Source organism: Anomaloglossus baeobatrachus, chromosome 3 (genome assembly GCF_048569485.1).
Source record: "Anomaloglossus baeobatrachus isolate aAnoBae1 chromosome 3, aAnoBae1.hap1, whole genome shotgun sequence".
In the NCBI taxonomy this organism is placed as follows: Eukaryota; Metazoa; Chordata; class Amphibia; order Anura; family Aromobatidae; genus Anomaloglossus; species Anomaloglossus baeobatrachus.
This window is the reverse complement of record NC_134355.1, coordinates 213,252,119-213,268,957: the sequence shown is the minus strand read 5'-3', so window position 1 is coordinate 213,268,957 and position 16,839 is coordinate 213,252,119. Positions and strand designations below refer to the sequence as shown.

The window sequence follows — 16,839 nt, the reverse complement described above, 5'->3', positions numbered from 1 at the left end:
CACAATTACTGACTAATAAGAGTGTAATACTGTACACTGTTTAATATGATTATAATAAAGATTATTTTTATTCAAAATTTATGCCACGGTTGTCTTTGTGTATAAATATTATATAAGTGGTGTTTGGCACTTTGAGGGAGTTTGAGGAGTGACCTTAAGTTAAGTGTCTACAAGTAGTATTCAACCCCCTGCAGATTTAGCAGGTTTACACATTCGGAATTAACTTGGCATTGTGACATTTGGACTGTAGATCAGCCTGGAAGTGTGAAATGCACTGCAGCAAAAAAGAATGTTATTTCTGTTTGTTTTTTTTTAAAATTGTGAAAAGTTTATTCAGAGGGTCATTTATTATTCAACCCCTCAAACCACCAGAATTCTGTTTGGTTCCCCTAAAGTATTAAGAAGTATTTCAGGCACAAAGAACAATGAGCTTCACATGTTTGGGTTAATTATCTCTTTTTCCAGCCGTTTCTGACTAATTAAAACCCTCCCCAAACTTGTGAACAGCACTCATACTTGGTCAACATCTAGGATTCCAAGGCCATCAGAGACAAGATCGTGGAGGGTCACAAGGCTGGCAAGGGGTACAAAACCCTTTCCAAGGAGTTGGGCCTACCTGTCTCCACTGTTGGGAGCATCATCCGGAAGTGGAAGGCTTATGGAACTACTGTTAGCCTTCCACGGCCCGGACAGCCTTTGAAAGTTTCCACCCGTGCCGAGGCCAGGCTTGTCCGAAGAGTCAAGGCTAACCCAAGGACAACAAGGAAGGAGCTCCGGGAAGATCTCATGGCAGTGGGGACATTCCTTTCAGTCAATACCATAAGTAACGTACTCCACCGCAATGGTCTCCGTTCCAGACGAGCCCATAAGGTACCTTTACTTTCAAAGCGTCATGTCAAGGCTCGTCTACAGTTTGCTCATGATCACTTGGAGGACTCTGAGACAGACTGGTTCAAGGTTCTCTGATCTGATGAGACCAAGATCGAGATCTTTCGTGCCAACCACGCACGTGATGTTTGGAGACTGGATGGCACTGCATACGACCCCAAGAATACCATCCCTACAGTCAAGCATGGTGGTGGCAGCATCATGCTGTGGGGCTGTTTCTCAGCAAAGGGGCCTGGCCATCTGGTCCGCATCCATGGGAAGATGGATAGCACGGCCTACCTGGAGATTTTGGCCAAGAACCTCCGCTCCTCCATCAAGGATCTTAAGATGGGTCGTATGGTGTTGCAGTGGCCTAGTCAGTCTCTTGACCTTAACCCAATTGAAAACTTGTGGAAGGAGCTCAAGATTAAAGTCCACATGAGACACCCAAAGAACCTAGATAACTTGGAGAAGATCTGCATGGAGGAGTGGGCCAAGATAACTCCAGAGACCTATGCCGGCCTGATCAGGTCTTATAAAAGACGATTATTAGCTGTAATTGCAAACAAGGGTTATTCCACAAAATATTAAACCTAGGGGTTGAATAATAATTGACCCACACTTTTATGTTGAAAATTTATTAAAATTTAACTGAGCAACATAACTTGTTGATTTGTAAGATTTATGCATCTGTTAATAAATCCTGCTCTTGTTTGAAGTTTGAAGGCTCTAACTTATTTGCATCTTATCAAACCTGCTAAATCTGCAGGGCGTTGAATACTACTTGTAGGCACTGTAAGCACTAACAGGAGGGTAGTTGCTGCCTTCTTGCCTGTTGTGCCTGGCACAGTTCTTCGCTGGCACAGAGCATTCACAGACCGCTCCTACCGGCGATACGGTAGCTTTGTCAACAGAGTGGAGGCTTCTTTTCCTCTCTACTCGGTAGACGGGGTTAGTGCTGCAGGTGTCATACTCATTAACAGTTGGCACCTTGCTGCCTACCTGCGGGAGCGAGCCGTCAATCAGCATAACGTCAGCTGTCCCACCCCCATTTACAGAGCACAGCGAATGACAAGCCGCCGTTCTGTTGTCATGACGTAAGCAGAAGCAGCTAAAATAGAGGGGTTTCTTACCGCTGGGTACAACAAGCAGGTAGGTAGCAACAACCTGCTCGTTAGTGCTTAGGCACATTTAAAAAAAAGTTCCGGCTTTACCCCTTACATAAAAGGTCATTTGTTTTTAATTATGTCTGGAATTTTTTTTCCTTTTCTCTTTTTATAACAATTTTATTGTCCTTGTTCTATCCCTAAATCTAGCACAGAGCCTGACTCTAGCCCTAAGCCCATCCATAATCACCCAAACACAGTAGATCACTGTCGGTAGATGGTTTGGCCTATAGCTATTTCTCCCGTCTCTTCCAGAGAGTAGTAGAGAATGGGTTTCACAGCCGCGCCAAAAGACTACTGGATTCTTCTCAGATTAATGTTTCTTTTATTTCATAACAGATCAAGTCTACGCGTTTCAGGAGAACACAGCTCCCTTCTTCAGGACAAACCAGCAAAGAATCAGCAAATCTCGGAATTTGATGATTCTTTGCTGGTTTGTCCTGAAGAAGGGAGCTGTGTTCTCCTGAAACGCGTAGACTTGACCTGTTATGAAATAAAAGAAACATTAATCTGAGAAGAATCCAGTAGTCTTTTGGCGCGGCTGTGAAACCCATTCTCTACTACTCTCTGTTATCTGCCTCTTGGGGACCGCTGCCGGGACTTGGTGTTACATGCTGCTATAGGTGTTGTGACTGTCACAACCCGAATTGGTGAGTAGGATTATTCTTTGCTTCACCCTATATATATTGGGGTAAGACCCTATTGCGCTTTCTTTTTCCACAGTTTTCACTTTCCCGTCTCTTCCAGGCACTTTCTCCGGACTTGGCTCCGCCAGTCACTCCTGTGTTCTCAATGAGAGAGCCACTTCCAGACACCTCACTTTATCTCAGCAAGAACAAAAGGCTTAATATGCCAAAATTGTACATGCCAGTTCCTTTTCTTCAACGACATTATCTGTTAGGACAGCGTCAGGAGGCCCCAATGCACACTACTGTCAGTCGAGCCTGCTGATTTCAGAAGCTTCAGCCAAGATCAGTCTAATTAGTCTGGTGGCTTTAACACTAAACTAATCCCTAGCCCTGACTCTAACACTAGTTTGGATTAGAAAAAGTGTAAATATATAAAAGCAATTCTTAGTTATGAATCACTAATCAGTTCTGGCAGAGAAAAAAGCAAATTTGTCTGATTAGGATATTTACACATGTGCTTATTTTCATGTGTACTATTGATTTATGAAATCAAAATTAAAAAGATGGTAACGCTTTAAGCAAGATTAAAATGAATTTGTCTCTTTATTTTATTTTGTATTATTTGTTTTGTTAAATGCATTCATCCCTGTCTCACACTGTTGTGACTTTAGCATGTCAATATTAAATGCTCAAGTTACTACAATGTGTCAAGATACTGTAACTATATTGCATATGGCTATAACATGGAGATCACACTTTTTTGACTAATAATAATAAAACAAATATGTCACATATCGCTATGTGTGACACCGCAGGAACGAGGAACCACATTGTACCTGTGGCCGCCCGCAATGAGGAAGGAAGGAGGTTGGCGAGATGTTCGTCCCGCTCATCTCCGCCCCTCCGCTTCTATTGGGCGGCCGCTTAGTGACGTCGCTGTTACGCCGAATTAACCGCCCCCTTAGAAAGGAGGCAGTTCGCCGGTCACAGCAACGTCGCTAGGCAGGTAAGTAGTGTGACGGGTCAGAGCGATGTTGTGCGCCACGGGCAGCGATACGATATCGCAGCGAGTAAAACGGCCTTTAGCCTCTCACCTAGCCAAATCAGATCTCATTTGGCTTTTATTCTAAATCATATCCTATATCCTAAGTCATGACAAAGCTTGCTAAAGGGTCAATATTGGTACATCCAATAGGTGGTACTAGAGTTTAAGGCTATGTGCGCACAGTGCATTTTTTGCGGCATTTTTGCGCGTTTTTCGGGTGCGTTTTTGGGCTCAAAACTGCATGATTTTGCTTCCCCAGCAAAGTCTGAGTTTTCATTTTTGATGTCCGCACACAGCTTTTTTTTTAAGCTGCGTTTTTGAGCTTAAAAAAAAAATGTACATGTCAAATCTTTCCTGCATTTTTCTGCGTTTTCCCCCCATGCAATGAATTGGAAAAACGCAGAAAAACGCAGAGATCAAAAATGCAGCAAAACACAGCCAAAAATGCACCAAAACGCGTTAAAAACGCATGCGTTTATACCGGTGCGTTGTTTTGCGCGGTTTTTGCCGCAAATGCATTTTTGTGCGTTTTTAACAGCCAAAAACGCACAAAAACGCAGCGTCAAAAAAACGCTGTGTGCGCACATAGCCTATGTAGTCCTTCTTTCTGAGGAGGCAATTTGCATATAACATTATTGCACATCACTAAATTTATGGACAGTTATGGTCTGATTTATTTGCCTGTGTGGATTGGATTGGTTGTTACTAACATCTGGTGAGAAATTCATGTCAATAGTAAATTTAAAAATATACTTACTTAGAAAATTGGTGACGTATTCAATTCTTATTTCACTTGATGTTTGTATGTATATTATTTTTTTACGCATATTGAAAACTGTTCTGAAATGGTTATTACTAAATGGTAAATACTCTCTCCTAACAGTCTTTAGATGAACCTCCGTTCCTGTCGGTTGGCACAGATGTGAGTGCTAAATACAGAGGTGCATTTTGTGAAGCAAAAATAAAAGCAACAAAAAGGCTTGTGAAAGTTAAGGTATGTCATTCTCTAAATTGAGCTACTGAAAAAGTGCTGCCAAATAATCATTTTTCTCTCTTTTTGCTTGTAAAAAAAATGTTTGCACCTTGAGAACACACTGTATCACATAGTCTTCAAATGATTGAAGTGAAGGGTTACAGTAAAACTGAAACTTACTTAGAGGATTTCATCCCACATAATTTACATTTTCTGGATCACGTTTGACATAATTTAATTTTTACCTTATTAATAATGTGGAAATATTAGGACTCCTGCATCCATCGTTATCTAATAGCACTGGGGAACGCAATTTTTTAGGAGTTAGGTCAGACAACTGTTCTTAATTAACTTTTGGATGCTGAATCCAGAAATGATCTCATTTTTTCTCTATCACGTCAAGTTTTTGAACTATAGGATTTTTGTCTTCTCAAAAATATGTAAGCTACTGTACCTAAAAGGCATGACAAATATGTTTTTTAACACTATCATGTTTTTTACAAAGGATATATATATATATATATATATATATATATATATATATATATATATATATATATATATATAATATGCAAGTATGTAAGGTAAAAATGTACATTTATAGCTTTTTCTGGAGTGTTTAACTTGAGGACAATCACGTTTGATGCTCCAGCAATAGTCAGCCATCATATGTACATCCCATCTACCCTGGTAACGGTCTTCCATAACCTTCAGATCTTGGTGAAATCGTTCACCTTGCTCATCGCTAACAGCACCAAGATTTTCCGGAAAGTTGGCAAGATGGCAATGCAGAAAACGTAGTTTAATACTCATGTTGCAACCAAGCGCTTTGTAGCTCTCCAATAGTTTCTGAACAATTTCTTTGTAATTACTTGCACGTGTATTTCCAGGAAAGTTCTTGACGACGTCTTTGAATGATAACCAAGCATTCTTCTCAAGATCTGACATAGTCCCGGTGAAATGTTCATCTTTGATGAGCTGTCGAATTTGTGGACCATCAAACACACCAGCCTTGATTTTTTTCAATGGACAGTCCAGGAAGTGCCAACATGATGTACTTAAAATAGTCGCCGTCAGTTGGAAATGCTTTTACAAATTGCTTCATGAGACCTAGTTTTATGTGCAGAGGTGGGAATAGTATATTCTTCCTGTCAACAAGTGGCTGATGTAGAATGTTAGGATCTCCAGGTTTAAGACCAGATCTTGGAGGCCAATTCGACTCAACCCAATGCTTTTCTCGAGCTCTGCTATCCCACATACAGAGAAAGCAGGGATACTTTGTGTACCCACGTTGCTGACCAAGAAGGAAGCAAACCATTTTAAGGTCAACACAGATGATCCAATTGTGTGTGTCATATTTCAATAACTCAATAACTCTCTTTACATCTCACGTTCTTCACGAAGAGAGACAGAATGCCCAATAGGGACTGCACCAAATAACTTGCCATTGTGTAGAAGGACACATTTAAGACTCCGCTTTGAGCTATCAATAAACAGTCGCCATTCATTTGGATTGTACATTGAAAGCCCTAATTCTTGTAGTAAACCAGGAATATTATGGCAAAACACAAAACCGCTGTCACACTGAAAGTACTGCAAAAATGTACTTTCTCTAGTACGAAAGTATGATACCTTCGCTCCTTGTTCAAGTAACGGTTTCTCATTCAGCCTTGATGCTAGTAATTCTGAAGCTTTTTTTGATAAGCCCAATTCACGTGCTAAATCATTTAACTCGTGCTGATACTTTTATTTTTCCTGTTAAATCCTGATGTTTTCACTAAACAGAAGTAACAGTCTGGGGAATGACTTTTTTGCTCTCTCCACACCATGGGGATACCAAATGCCAACTTTTCACGTGTTCCTTTGGTCCACATCCGTAAACTCTCAACACACTGCTTGCACACTATGTGAGGGGCCCATGGCTTATCTTGATCACCAAGTTTTACTTTAAAATATGCAAAATATGCTTGTTTGACAAATGCACTGATGTTATCCTTTGAACTGGAATGGTGAAAACACCACAAATATAGCAGAAGGAGTCAGGGTTGTTTAGGCATTTACGACGAGAGGAAGAAGGAGCAGACATGATCTGAAACAAAGGAAATATGTACATAAGTAAATAAAACACTGAGATGGAAAGTTACAAGCTTTGAAAACTAACAAAGAAAAAAATCATAAAAGATATATAAATTACAACTAAGCGCCCAATGTAAAGAGAAAAGCTATCACAAATCCTATTTATTCCTACTATGATACATTTTTTGTGTGAAGATATTGATAATTACGTATTGGGAGCTGCACACACCTCTCACCACACTGTCTCAGTTGTGACTACTCTTACAAGTTGCCACGTAGCTCTATATGAGTTGAATTGTACTCAGATAACAAGTCTTATTACAGAAATCAGTGCAATTGTGCTTCTATGGCAGGTAAGTTGAGGAGGAAAAACTTGACGTGATAGAAAAAAACTGACTACATTTTTGGAATCAGCATGCCAATTTTAGTATAAATCAGCTCAAAAAACCTAACTCAACAGAAATTTTTTTTCAAATTGTTCCCCAGTGTAGTATATAAGCGCATTAGCACAATACATTTTGGCATCACAATTTTTTAGAGCTAATTTTTGCGTTAATACAGTGCCTTGTGAAAATATTCGGCCCCCTTGAATTTTTCAACATTTTCCCACATTTCAGGCTTCAAACATAAAGATAAAAATGTTAATGTTATGGTGAAGAATCAACAAAAGGCGGGACACAATTGTGAAGGTGAACGAAATTTATTGCTTATTTTATACTTTTTTAAAAACTAATAAACTGAAAAGTCTGGATTCAGGTCTGGACTGTGACTTGGCCATTCTAACACCTAAATAAATAAATAAATAAATCTTTATTTTTATATAGCGCTAACATATTCCGCAGCGTTTTACATACATCAGGGACACTGTCCCCATTGGGACTCACAATCTAAAGTCCCTATCTGTATGTTTTTTTTGGAGTGTGGGAGGAAACCAGAGTACCCGGAGGAAACCCACGCAAACACGGGGAGAACATACAAACTCCTTGCAGATGTTGTCCTTGGTGGGATTTGAACCCAGGACCCCAGCGCTGCAAGACTGCAGTGCTAACCACTGAGCAACCGAGCCACCTGGATACGTTTATTTGTGAACCATTCCATTGTAGATTTTGCTTTATGTTTGGGATCATTGTCTTGTTGGAAGACAAATCTCCATCCCAGAGAACACTAGTAACTCAAGAAGGAAATTACTGAGATGCCATAACGTCAGTAAAATCAATTCTTTATTATTTTTATCATTAAAACAAAATAATGACAATGTTCGCTCAGCAAGAGTAGGGCAATGAAAATCACAAATGCATCCCTCCTAACAGGGGGAGGCGTTGGTACAAGCACATCAGCGCTATTGGTATAGGCTAAACAATTTGTTACCCAGAGTGGCATTATTAACAAACAGAAATAAGTACAGCCTATATCTCAGCTATAATTTACCATTGATAATAAATTTATCATCACAGTATGAGCTTAAAAGATCAACCTTTTAGTACAACAATAAAAGTAATTTGGCCCACCTGAGCTTACATAGAGTGAGCTGTAGGGAAATGCTTCACAAATAGTAAAGGGATTTGTTTCAATTAGGAGCACCCAAAAGATATTACAAGGAAGCAACTACTTCCCCACGCTAAATCATTTTTAGCTGTCATTAACGATTGATAATAAATTTATCATCACAATATAATCTCAAGAGATCAGCCCTTTAATCTAACAGTAACGGTAATTTGGCCCATTTGAGCTATGTAAAGTGAGTTGTAGGGGGATGCTTCACAAATAGTAAAGGGATTTGTTCCAATTAGGAACACCCAGAAAAAATCACAAAGAAGCAACTAATTCCCCACGCTAAATCCTTTTGCTCAGATGGGCCATCTTAACCAATACATTAGGAGTGAACATGGGCTGATCAAACCAAGATTAAGCCAATACAGTAACAGACATAGTAACAATTAAAGTCACAAACCTGACCAATATAAGCATCAATGAGCCCGCAGCCACCACACCTCAACGCGTTTCACCTACTGCTTCTTCGGGAGGCAGGTGTACTTAATGTGGTAACAGGACGTCTATATATACTACCAAATCCTTATAATCTTATGCAGGTGTCTCAGAATCTAAACGCTAACGCACATGTGGTCTCGGCGCGAGCGCCACCATGACAGGGGGATGTATCAAACGTAACCCAGTGCTTGTTCCGGTCACTTCAGGAGGCCGCCCACCATGGCGGCCATGGCAACGCGATGCCACGGCCGCCGCGCATGCGTAGCCACCCGCCTATCGACCATACTAAAACACTGGAAATCCACCGCCCGGCATTGCCGCGCACAGCATGTGCAGCGTTACAGATTTAAACAGGCATTTTTCAAACAAGAATGACTGCATATACCAAAGCAAAAGTCACAGTGTATATAACGCTGCAGATTTAAACAATGCAGCAAATATTTTCCTCATATAGATGACTCATATAATGGGGCAAAGATGACAATATTGTACGTTTAAACAGTATAGCAGGCATTTTTTTCGCAAGTATGGCCGCATATAACAAAACAAGATCATACAGTATACATTTTTTTTTTTTAAACCAAAATGGTTTTATTAAAGATTTTATACATTACATAAATCATACAACTCGGGGTCAACATAACCCCCAAGGTCCCATCCCTCCCTCCCCCGAGATGAGAAACCAAAAAACAAACACATATTTGACTATTCCCCACATGTGATACATAGATGTCGTAGTTTTCTATAGAAGATTCCATGACCATTGGTATATTAGAGGATCTGGATCATCAACATTCTTGTCCCAGTTAACATCATGTATGCCTAAAGTTAGACACGAATAGGCAATGAGTCCAGAAAAGGAGATTACAGTTCCTGCAGCCGTACAACATTTCAGTTATTTATACCATGGTTTAAAACAAGCCCAATCGGAACCTAAATAAATCCCTAGATGCCAGACCAGAGTCGTGTATCCACGGAGCCCAGATCTTTTCAAATTTGGCCATACAATTTCTTTTTAAATATATTCCCTTCTCCAGATTTACTAGCCAGTTGACCTTGTTAACAAACTCTGATATGGTGGGGACTTCATCAGAAATCCAATATTGTGCTATTAATTTCCTTGCCATATATAACATACGAGCAACCGCCACTTTACCCTCCTCTTCCACCTTCAGGTCTTCGATATACCCCAGGATACATACAAAGGGGGGTAAGGCTCAGAACTATGATATATACTCTGTTAATAATTGAGGTCACACCTCTCCAAAACACCTCCAAACTAGGGCAGGACCACAACATGTAGAGCATAGACGCTAAGTCCGTCCCACATCGTGGACAAGTGGGATCCGGTCTGGCACCTATGCTAAATAAAAATTTTGGAGAACGATAGACTCGATGAATCACATACAGGTGAGACAATCTGTGGGCTTCCCCCAGAGACAGGTCGGGTGTTCTTTCCAATATTTCTGTCCACTGATTGTTCTCAATAGGCCCCATCTCCTGCTCCCATCTCTGCTTAGAGTTCGGTGAATAATGTATTAATAACCTGTCCAGTACTTCACCATACAATACCGATATCAAGCCCAATGAGCCCCTTGAGAAAGCAGTTCTCTGAATTATTCTATTACATTGTATTGTATGGCCGGCTATACTAACTTCAGCACGATATGCATGTCTTAATTGGAGGTATTTATAGAATTCACCAATCAAAAGCCCAAACTCTGATTGTAACCTGGAGAACTTTTTAAAGTTGTGTCTGTCCATTAGCTGCGTGAGTCTGACCAACCCTCTCCCCCTCCAACCTCCAAACCCCTCCAGCTTATTTAAGTTGGGTAGCCATGGGGTGTCCCAGACAGAGGTAAACTGCGACGGCCCCTTGATGTCCTGTATATCTTTAATTTTGACCCACAACTTATGTATCAACAGAAGGGTAGGCGTAGATTCCGATGACGAGTTAAATTTACCTGCTTCCAGGACCTCGTAGAGACTAGGTGACTTGAAATGTTGCTGCAATAGCATTCTTTGCGGCCCCCCCCCCCCCGGATCTTCCCACCCTCGGATATGTTGCAACTGGGCGGCTGCAAAGTATGCCCATGGATTTGGCACTGAGAGTCCTCCATTGCGTTTGTTCCTCTGTAGCATTTCTAATTTAATTCATGGACTACGCCTCCTCCAAATCAATTCCCTGAAAAGTGAGTTAACTTTATAGAAATATCTCTGGGGTATCCAATGTGGAGAATTATGTAGGACGTACAGCAGCTGAGGCATCCATATCATTTTCACCAGGTTCGCCCGTCCCACCACCGACAGAGGTAGCCGGGTCCATATGTCAACTTTATCCTTGAATTTATTAAGGATTGGGGTCAAATTGAGTGTGGTGTAATCATTCACTCTAGCAGTAACATTGATTCCCAGATATTTAAATTGCGAGGAGACTTGTAGACCTGAAGGAGCATATCTAGGGATATCATCCAAGTTATCCACAGGGAGTAACACAGACTTCCCCCAATTTATAGCTAGCCCGGAATATTTCCCAAAGTTCTGAATCACCTCCATGGCCATTGGTAATGAGACCGATGCGTCTAACAAAAAGAGGAGAGTATCATCTGCATATAGAGCCACTTTTTCCTCTTGATCCCCTCTTCTAAAGCCCGCTATATTTGGTTGTCTGCGCAGGATCTCGGCCATGGGCTCTATAGCCATAGCAAACAGAAGAGGTGAGAGAGGACACCCCTGGTCAGGTTAAATGTTGAAGTGAGCCTGCCATTAACACGAATTCTGGCAGTGGGCCTGCATTATAATAATTTCACCCAGGAGATGAAATCCTCACCCAACCCAAACTTACTGAGGACTGCCCACAAAAAGTTCCATTCAATAGAATCGAATACTTTAGCAGTGTCTAGGGAGCAGATAACTCTGTCCCCCGGATTATCCACTGGAACTTGTAGATTGAGGTGAAGATGCCTGATGTTAACTGCTGGGGAACTAGAGGGCATAAAGCCTGACTGGTCAGAATGAATCAGAGAGGAAATCACCTTGTTCAATCTAGATGCCAATACCTTGGCTATGATTTTAATATCAGTGGTTAGGAGAGATATTGGTCTATATGAATCATTAAGTAAGGGGTCCTTACCTGGTTTAAGTATGACCACCATGATGGCCTCCTGCATTGATGGAGGAAGGCGGCCCGCTTCGACCGCTCCTTGGAACGTTTCCAAGAGCTGCGGTAATAAGATGTCCCCAAATTTTTTGTATATTTCTATGGGAAGACCATCCGATCCCGGGGACTTTCCATTAGACATGGAAGTCACTGCCAGCTGCAGTTCCTCCACTTGCAGTGGGCCATTAAGATAGACTCGATCCGACTCAGTTAGCCTAGGAAGAGGTATGTCTTCAAGATATGAGTCAATCTGATCCTCATTAAAGCTTATCTTGGAAGTATATAATTGCTAGTAAAAGTCAGCAAAAACCTGCAAGATCTTCTCTGACTCATTGACCACAGATCCCGTGGAGTCCCTTATCGCCCCCACAAAGGAATTTCCCTGCTGTGCCCTAGCTATCACAGCTAATAGATGTCCTGCCTTTTCCCCCTCTTCAAAAAATTTGTGCTGCGAGAACATCCGCCTATTCTTGGCCTTTTCCCTGAGGTGAAGATCATATGACTTCTGGGCCTCATTCCACTCCAGCATATTCTGAGTGGTTGCCGACTCTATGTACTGGGGTACCGTAGACTGAACCCTGTCCCGGAGAAATATCCCAAACTAACGTGACAGAGTCTTAGATCTGCTAATCCCCTGTATCAATGCCTCTCTCAAACAAGCCTTCATGGCATCCCATATAACATTTTGAGAAATATCTTCCTGCACATTTTCTTTAAAGTAATGGTTTAAAGTAATAACAATAGGGTCAGTCTCAATAATTTGCAGCCAAAAAGGGTTCAGAGACCAGGTGATAAGAGTCTTATCAGGCTCAGGGATAAGTCGGAGGCAAGTCACCATGGGCGAATGATCCGAGATGGCTCTAGGTAGGTAAGATACCGACTCCACTAGTGGCAACACTCCCGAAAACCCCAGTGTCATATCTATTCTGTTTGTTTTAATGTTTTGTTTATTGTTACAATTATAGAAATACAAAGTCAACAGAAAACACAATCAGACCTAGTATTTTTGCAATTAAACTCATTGCTATTAATTCACCTTTCTGTCCCGAAACTATCTATGTGAGATCAAAGCTAAGCCTAATAATATAACCATCAAATATACAGTGGGTAAGACCTGAGCTAGATCATTAATCTGCTTTCCGGATTATTATGAATCAATTTTTTTTATAGTAAATACAGGAGGAACTTTGGTATGGGGGAGGTAACTGAAATCCGAGAGAGCGAAATTATATCTCGAGATATTCAGTTTTGGGAGGAACGTTAGTGGGTCCAAGAAATTGAGAGAAAAGGTGGAAAGTAGAAAAGGGGAGAAAGGAGAAGGTATTGGTCCAGAATCCATTCATCCAGTGCCAAGAATAATCAGTGTTCTGCCAATGGCACATTCACCCCCCTGATGGGGGGGGAAAGTGACTTAAGATCTTCTATGTTGCCTTCTGCGCAGTAGCTTACTAGGAAACAGGGTTTAGACTTATAGACCTGCCAAGCATTCCAAACTTGCATGAAAGAGAGCATATTCTGACGTGAGAGGGCTGAGATATTTTCAACATAATATAGTTGATCAATTTTTAACAGAAGTTGCGGGAGGGTGGGTATCTTTGTTGTGTGCCACATTTGAGCAATAAGAAGTTTACAGGCTGAACCCACAAATGACACTAGTTTCGAATTAGCTTTATCTTTAGGCCACGTTGGGAAATTCAGGAGCAATTGCTTAGGGTCCAGGTTCGCCGCTTTGCCTGTGAGGTCAAATATGAGTTGTGATGCCGTCCTCCAGAAGATCTGGAGGGTCGGGCATGTCCACCACACGTGAAGATACGTTCCTTTATCCCTCTCGCATCTCCAGCATTGATCCGAGGAGGAGGAGCTCCATGTATTAGATGAGGTGGGGACAATGTACCATCTCGCAATCACTTTGAATGAGTTATTTTGGACTCTCACACAACATGACGGCCCGTGCGAGGCTCTATAAATTTGGCTCGTTTGCGCATTTGTGAATGTAATGTTCAAATCCCTTTCCCATCTCACTATATATGCTCTCTTCATAACTAGCTATTTTGTTAGCAAGGTATTATATAGATGAGAGAGTATTTTTTTGGGGGTCCTTGTTTGCATGCAAAATGATTCAAAAGTTGTTGGGGGGTCTGTCAAGACAGGATTGTATCAGTAGAGGTTGGATCACATGTTTTATTTTCATGTAGTGGAGAAATGTAAGTTTACAGAGGAGGGGAGTCCTACACATTTCCTGCTTAGAGACCAGAGAGCCATCTACCAAAAGATCTGTCACCGGAATCTTTGCATTACTTAGGTAAGCGGATTTTGTGGAGTTGGCTTGGTTTACACTGGCATCTAAGATATCAGAGATTTGGGTTAGAGGGGAGATAGGCGGGGTCAATATCTCGCTATCTTTATTCCAGTTTTTCAAGAGTGTTCTTGTTAGTTCATTGGTGAAGATTCTTCAGTGGCAGGGAGGGGAGAGTAATAGGGCACGTAGAGGGGTGGGGGCTAGGTATTCCTCTGTTGTCGTCCATAACTTGTTCGGTGGTCGTCCAATCCAGCCTACTGCTCTAGAAAGAACGGTGGCTTGGTAGTGTATGGATATATTGGGAAGCCCCATGCCCCCTTTGTCCTTTGGGAGGCTCAATGTATGAAAGTTGATTCTCGGTTTGTGTTTGTTCCAGAAATAGTTGGAGATTAAGGAGTTACATTGGGAGAGAAATGATTTTGGTACTGGTATGGGTAGCATTTGGAAAAGGTAGATGAGTTTTGGGAGTATGATACTTTTAATTAAGTTTTTCCGGCCCATCCACGATAGAAAGGGTGCTTTCCAAGAGGATATTTGTGCGGTGAGTTTAGGGAGGAGGGGCTTGTAGTTGAGGTCAAACAAGGACTTGAAGGTTTTCCCTATTTTAATGCCTAGATATGTAATGTGACTTTTTGGCCACCGAAAGGGAAACGATTTTTGGCGAAATTTGGTAACATTGCATGGGATATTTAGGCTTAGTGCTTCTGACTTGGATAGGTTGATTTTGAAGTTGGACCAGTGACTGTAGTCCTCTAGTATTTTTATGAAGGCAGGGAAACCCCTTTCTGGTCTCGACATTACTACCAGCAAGTCATCCGCAAAGGCGGCGGACTTGTGGTGAATTCCCTGCAGGTTGATCCCCTCGATTTCCTGGTCTCGTTGAATGGAGCTTATTAATGGCTCCATTACCATGACAAAGAGTAGAGGGGACAAGGGGCACCCCTGCCTTGTTCCATTTTGGATGTCAAAGGGATCAGTGAGAGTATTATTTATCTTGATCCTGGCTGTGGGGAATGTGTACATCTGCAGAATTGCACGTATAACATGTGGGGGGAAATGAAAGGCCTCCAACGTTCCCTGCAAGAAAGTCCAGTCCACCCTATCAAATGCCTTCTCGGCCTCCGTTCCCAACACCACAAGGGGCAAGTTGTGAGCTCTGGCGTGTTGCATTAAATTTAGCAGACGTAGCGCGTTATCTTTCCCTTCTCTTCCTCTTACAAATCCAGATTGCTCCAGGGAGATGAGGTCGGGGAGGATTGCCGCCACCCGGTTGGCAATTAAACTAGCATACATTTTTAGATCCACATTTAGGAGTGAGATGGGTCTATAACTTCTACAACACTCCGGATGTTTCCCTTCTTTGTGTATTAATGATATATGAGCTTCCAAAGCTTGTTTGGGAATAGGATCACCGAGTAGTAGAGCATTGCATGTTGCTAGGAGAGGATCTCCTAGGATATCAAAGAATTTTTTATAATATATAATGGGTAGGCCATCCGGGCCTGGAGCTCTCCCCAAAGGGCTTTTTGATAGAATAGACTGAACCTCAGCACGAGAAAACGTTTTTGTCAGGGATACTTGTTGTAGCTTGGAAAGTTTCGGGAGATTTAGTTTGGCTAAATAGTTATGTATGCCGCATTTCCTCTTGTCCCTTTCCATTACTGACTCTTCTAGTCGAATTTCGTATAAGTCTTTATAAATTCGTAAGAATTCTTTTGAGATTTGGGAATAGTCCTGCGTTTGTTGGCCCTGAGAAGTTTTGATTGCGTGAATAAAAGTGCGAGCCTGCCTTTTTTTTATCAGGGACATCATAAGTTTAGAAGCTTTGTCCCAATGGAAGAACATGCGATTTTTCCAGCTTAGGTATAGTTTGGCCGACTGTTTATTGAGTAGGTCTCTAAGTGCCACACGCTTCGCTGTCAAATGTTCCAATGTCTGTTGAGAAAGAGATTTCTTATGTTGAGTTTCCAATGTTTCTATCTCTTCATACAGATTTTGTAAATGCTGTTTCCTTTGCTTATTAAGGTGTGAGGAAATGAAAATCAATTCTCCCTTTATGACCGCTGTGTGCTTCCCACAAAATTGGGGCCGTGATATCCTGTGTCTTATTCACCGCAAAGTAATTGCGAAGACATTCAGAAATGCGTTTCCTATTATCTTCTGAGGAGAGAATTGACTCATTCAACCTCCATGTACGGTGGAGCAAATATGGCCTCTGTAGTGAGAAACTAGCCGAAACATAAGCATGATCAGAGTAAGGTGTTGACTGGATTGCTGTGTCAACGACGTTAGGTAGTAGATGTCTAGGTAGAAAAATGTAGTCCAGCCTGTGATATGATTTATGAGGGTGAGGGAAGAAAGTAAAGTCTTTGGTTGTGGGGTGTTGATAGCGCCAGATATCAGTCAGAGAGAGCTTTTGATCTGAGAAAGGTCCCTAAGGGAGATGTGGCTCTTTTTTGCGGTGGAGTCTAATTTAGGTTCCAGAGCTACGTTAAAATCTCCACCGAGTATTGGAGTACCTTCTAAAAAAGTTCGGAATCTTTTGAGTGTGGACATTAGCCAACGGATCTATTTGACATTCGGGGCGTATATATTCCCTAGGGTTACCATTGAACTGGCTAGTAAACCTTTAATG

At 41.5% G+C, this 16,839-nt stretch overlaps 1 protein-coding gene across 1 annotated transcript in view; it reads left to right on the top strand.

The window, feature by feature from the left end:
• The window catches only part of LOC142296297 (AT-rich interactive domain-containing protein 4B-like), a 430,400-nt gene that overhangs the window by 92,528 nt on the left and 321,033 nt on the right, over window positions 1–16,839 (top strand). Inside the window, exon 3 of the mRNA XM_075339708.1 lies at window positions 4,591–4,701. Within this exon, the coding sequence (XP_075195823.1) occupies window positions 4,591–4,701 (111 nt within the window). The remainder of the gene's footprint in view (window positions 1–4,590; window positions 4,702–16,839) is intronic.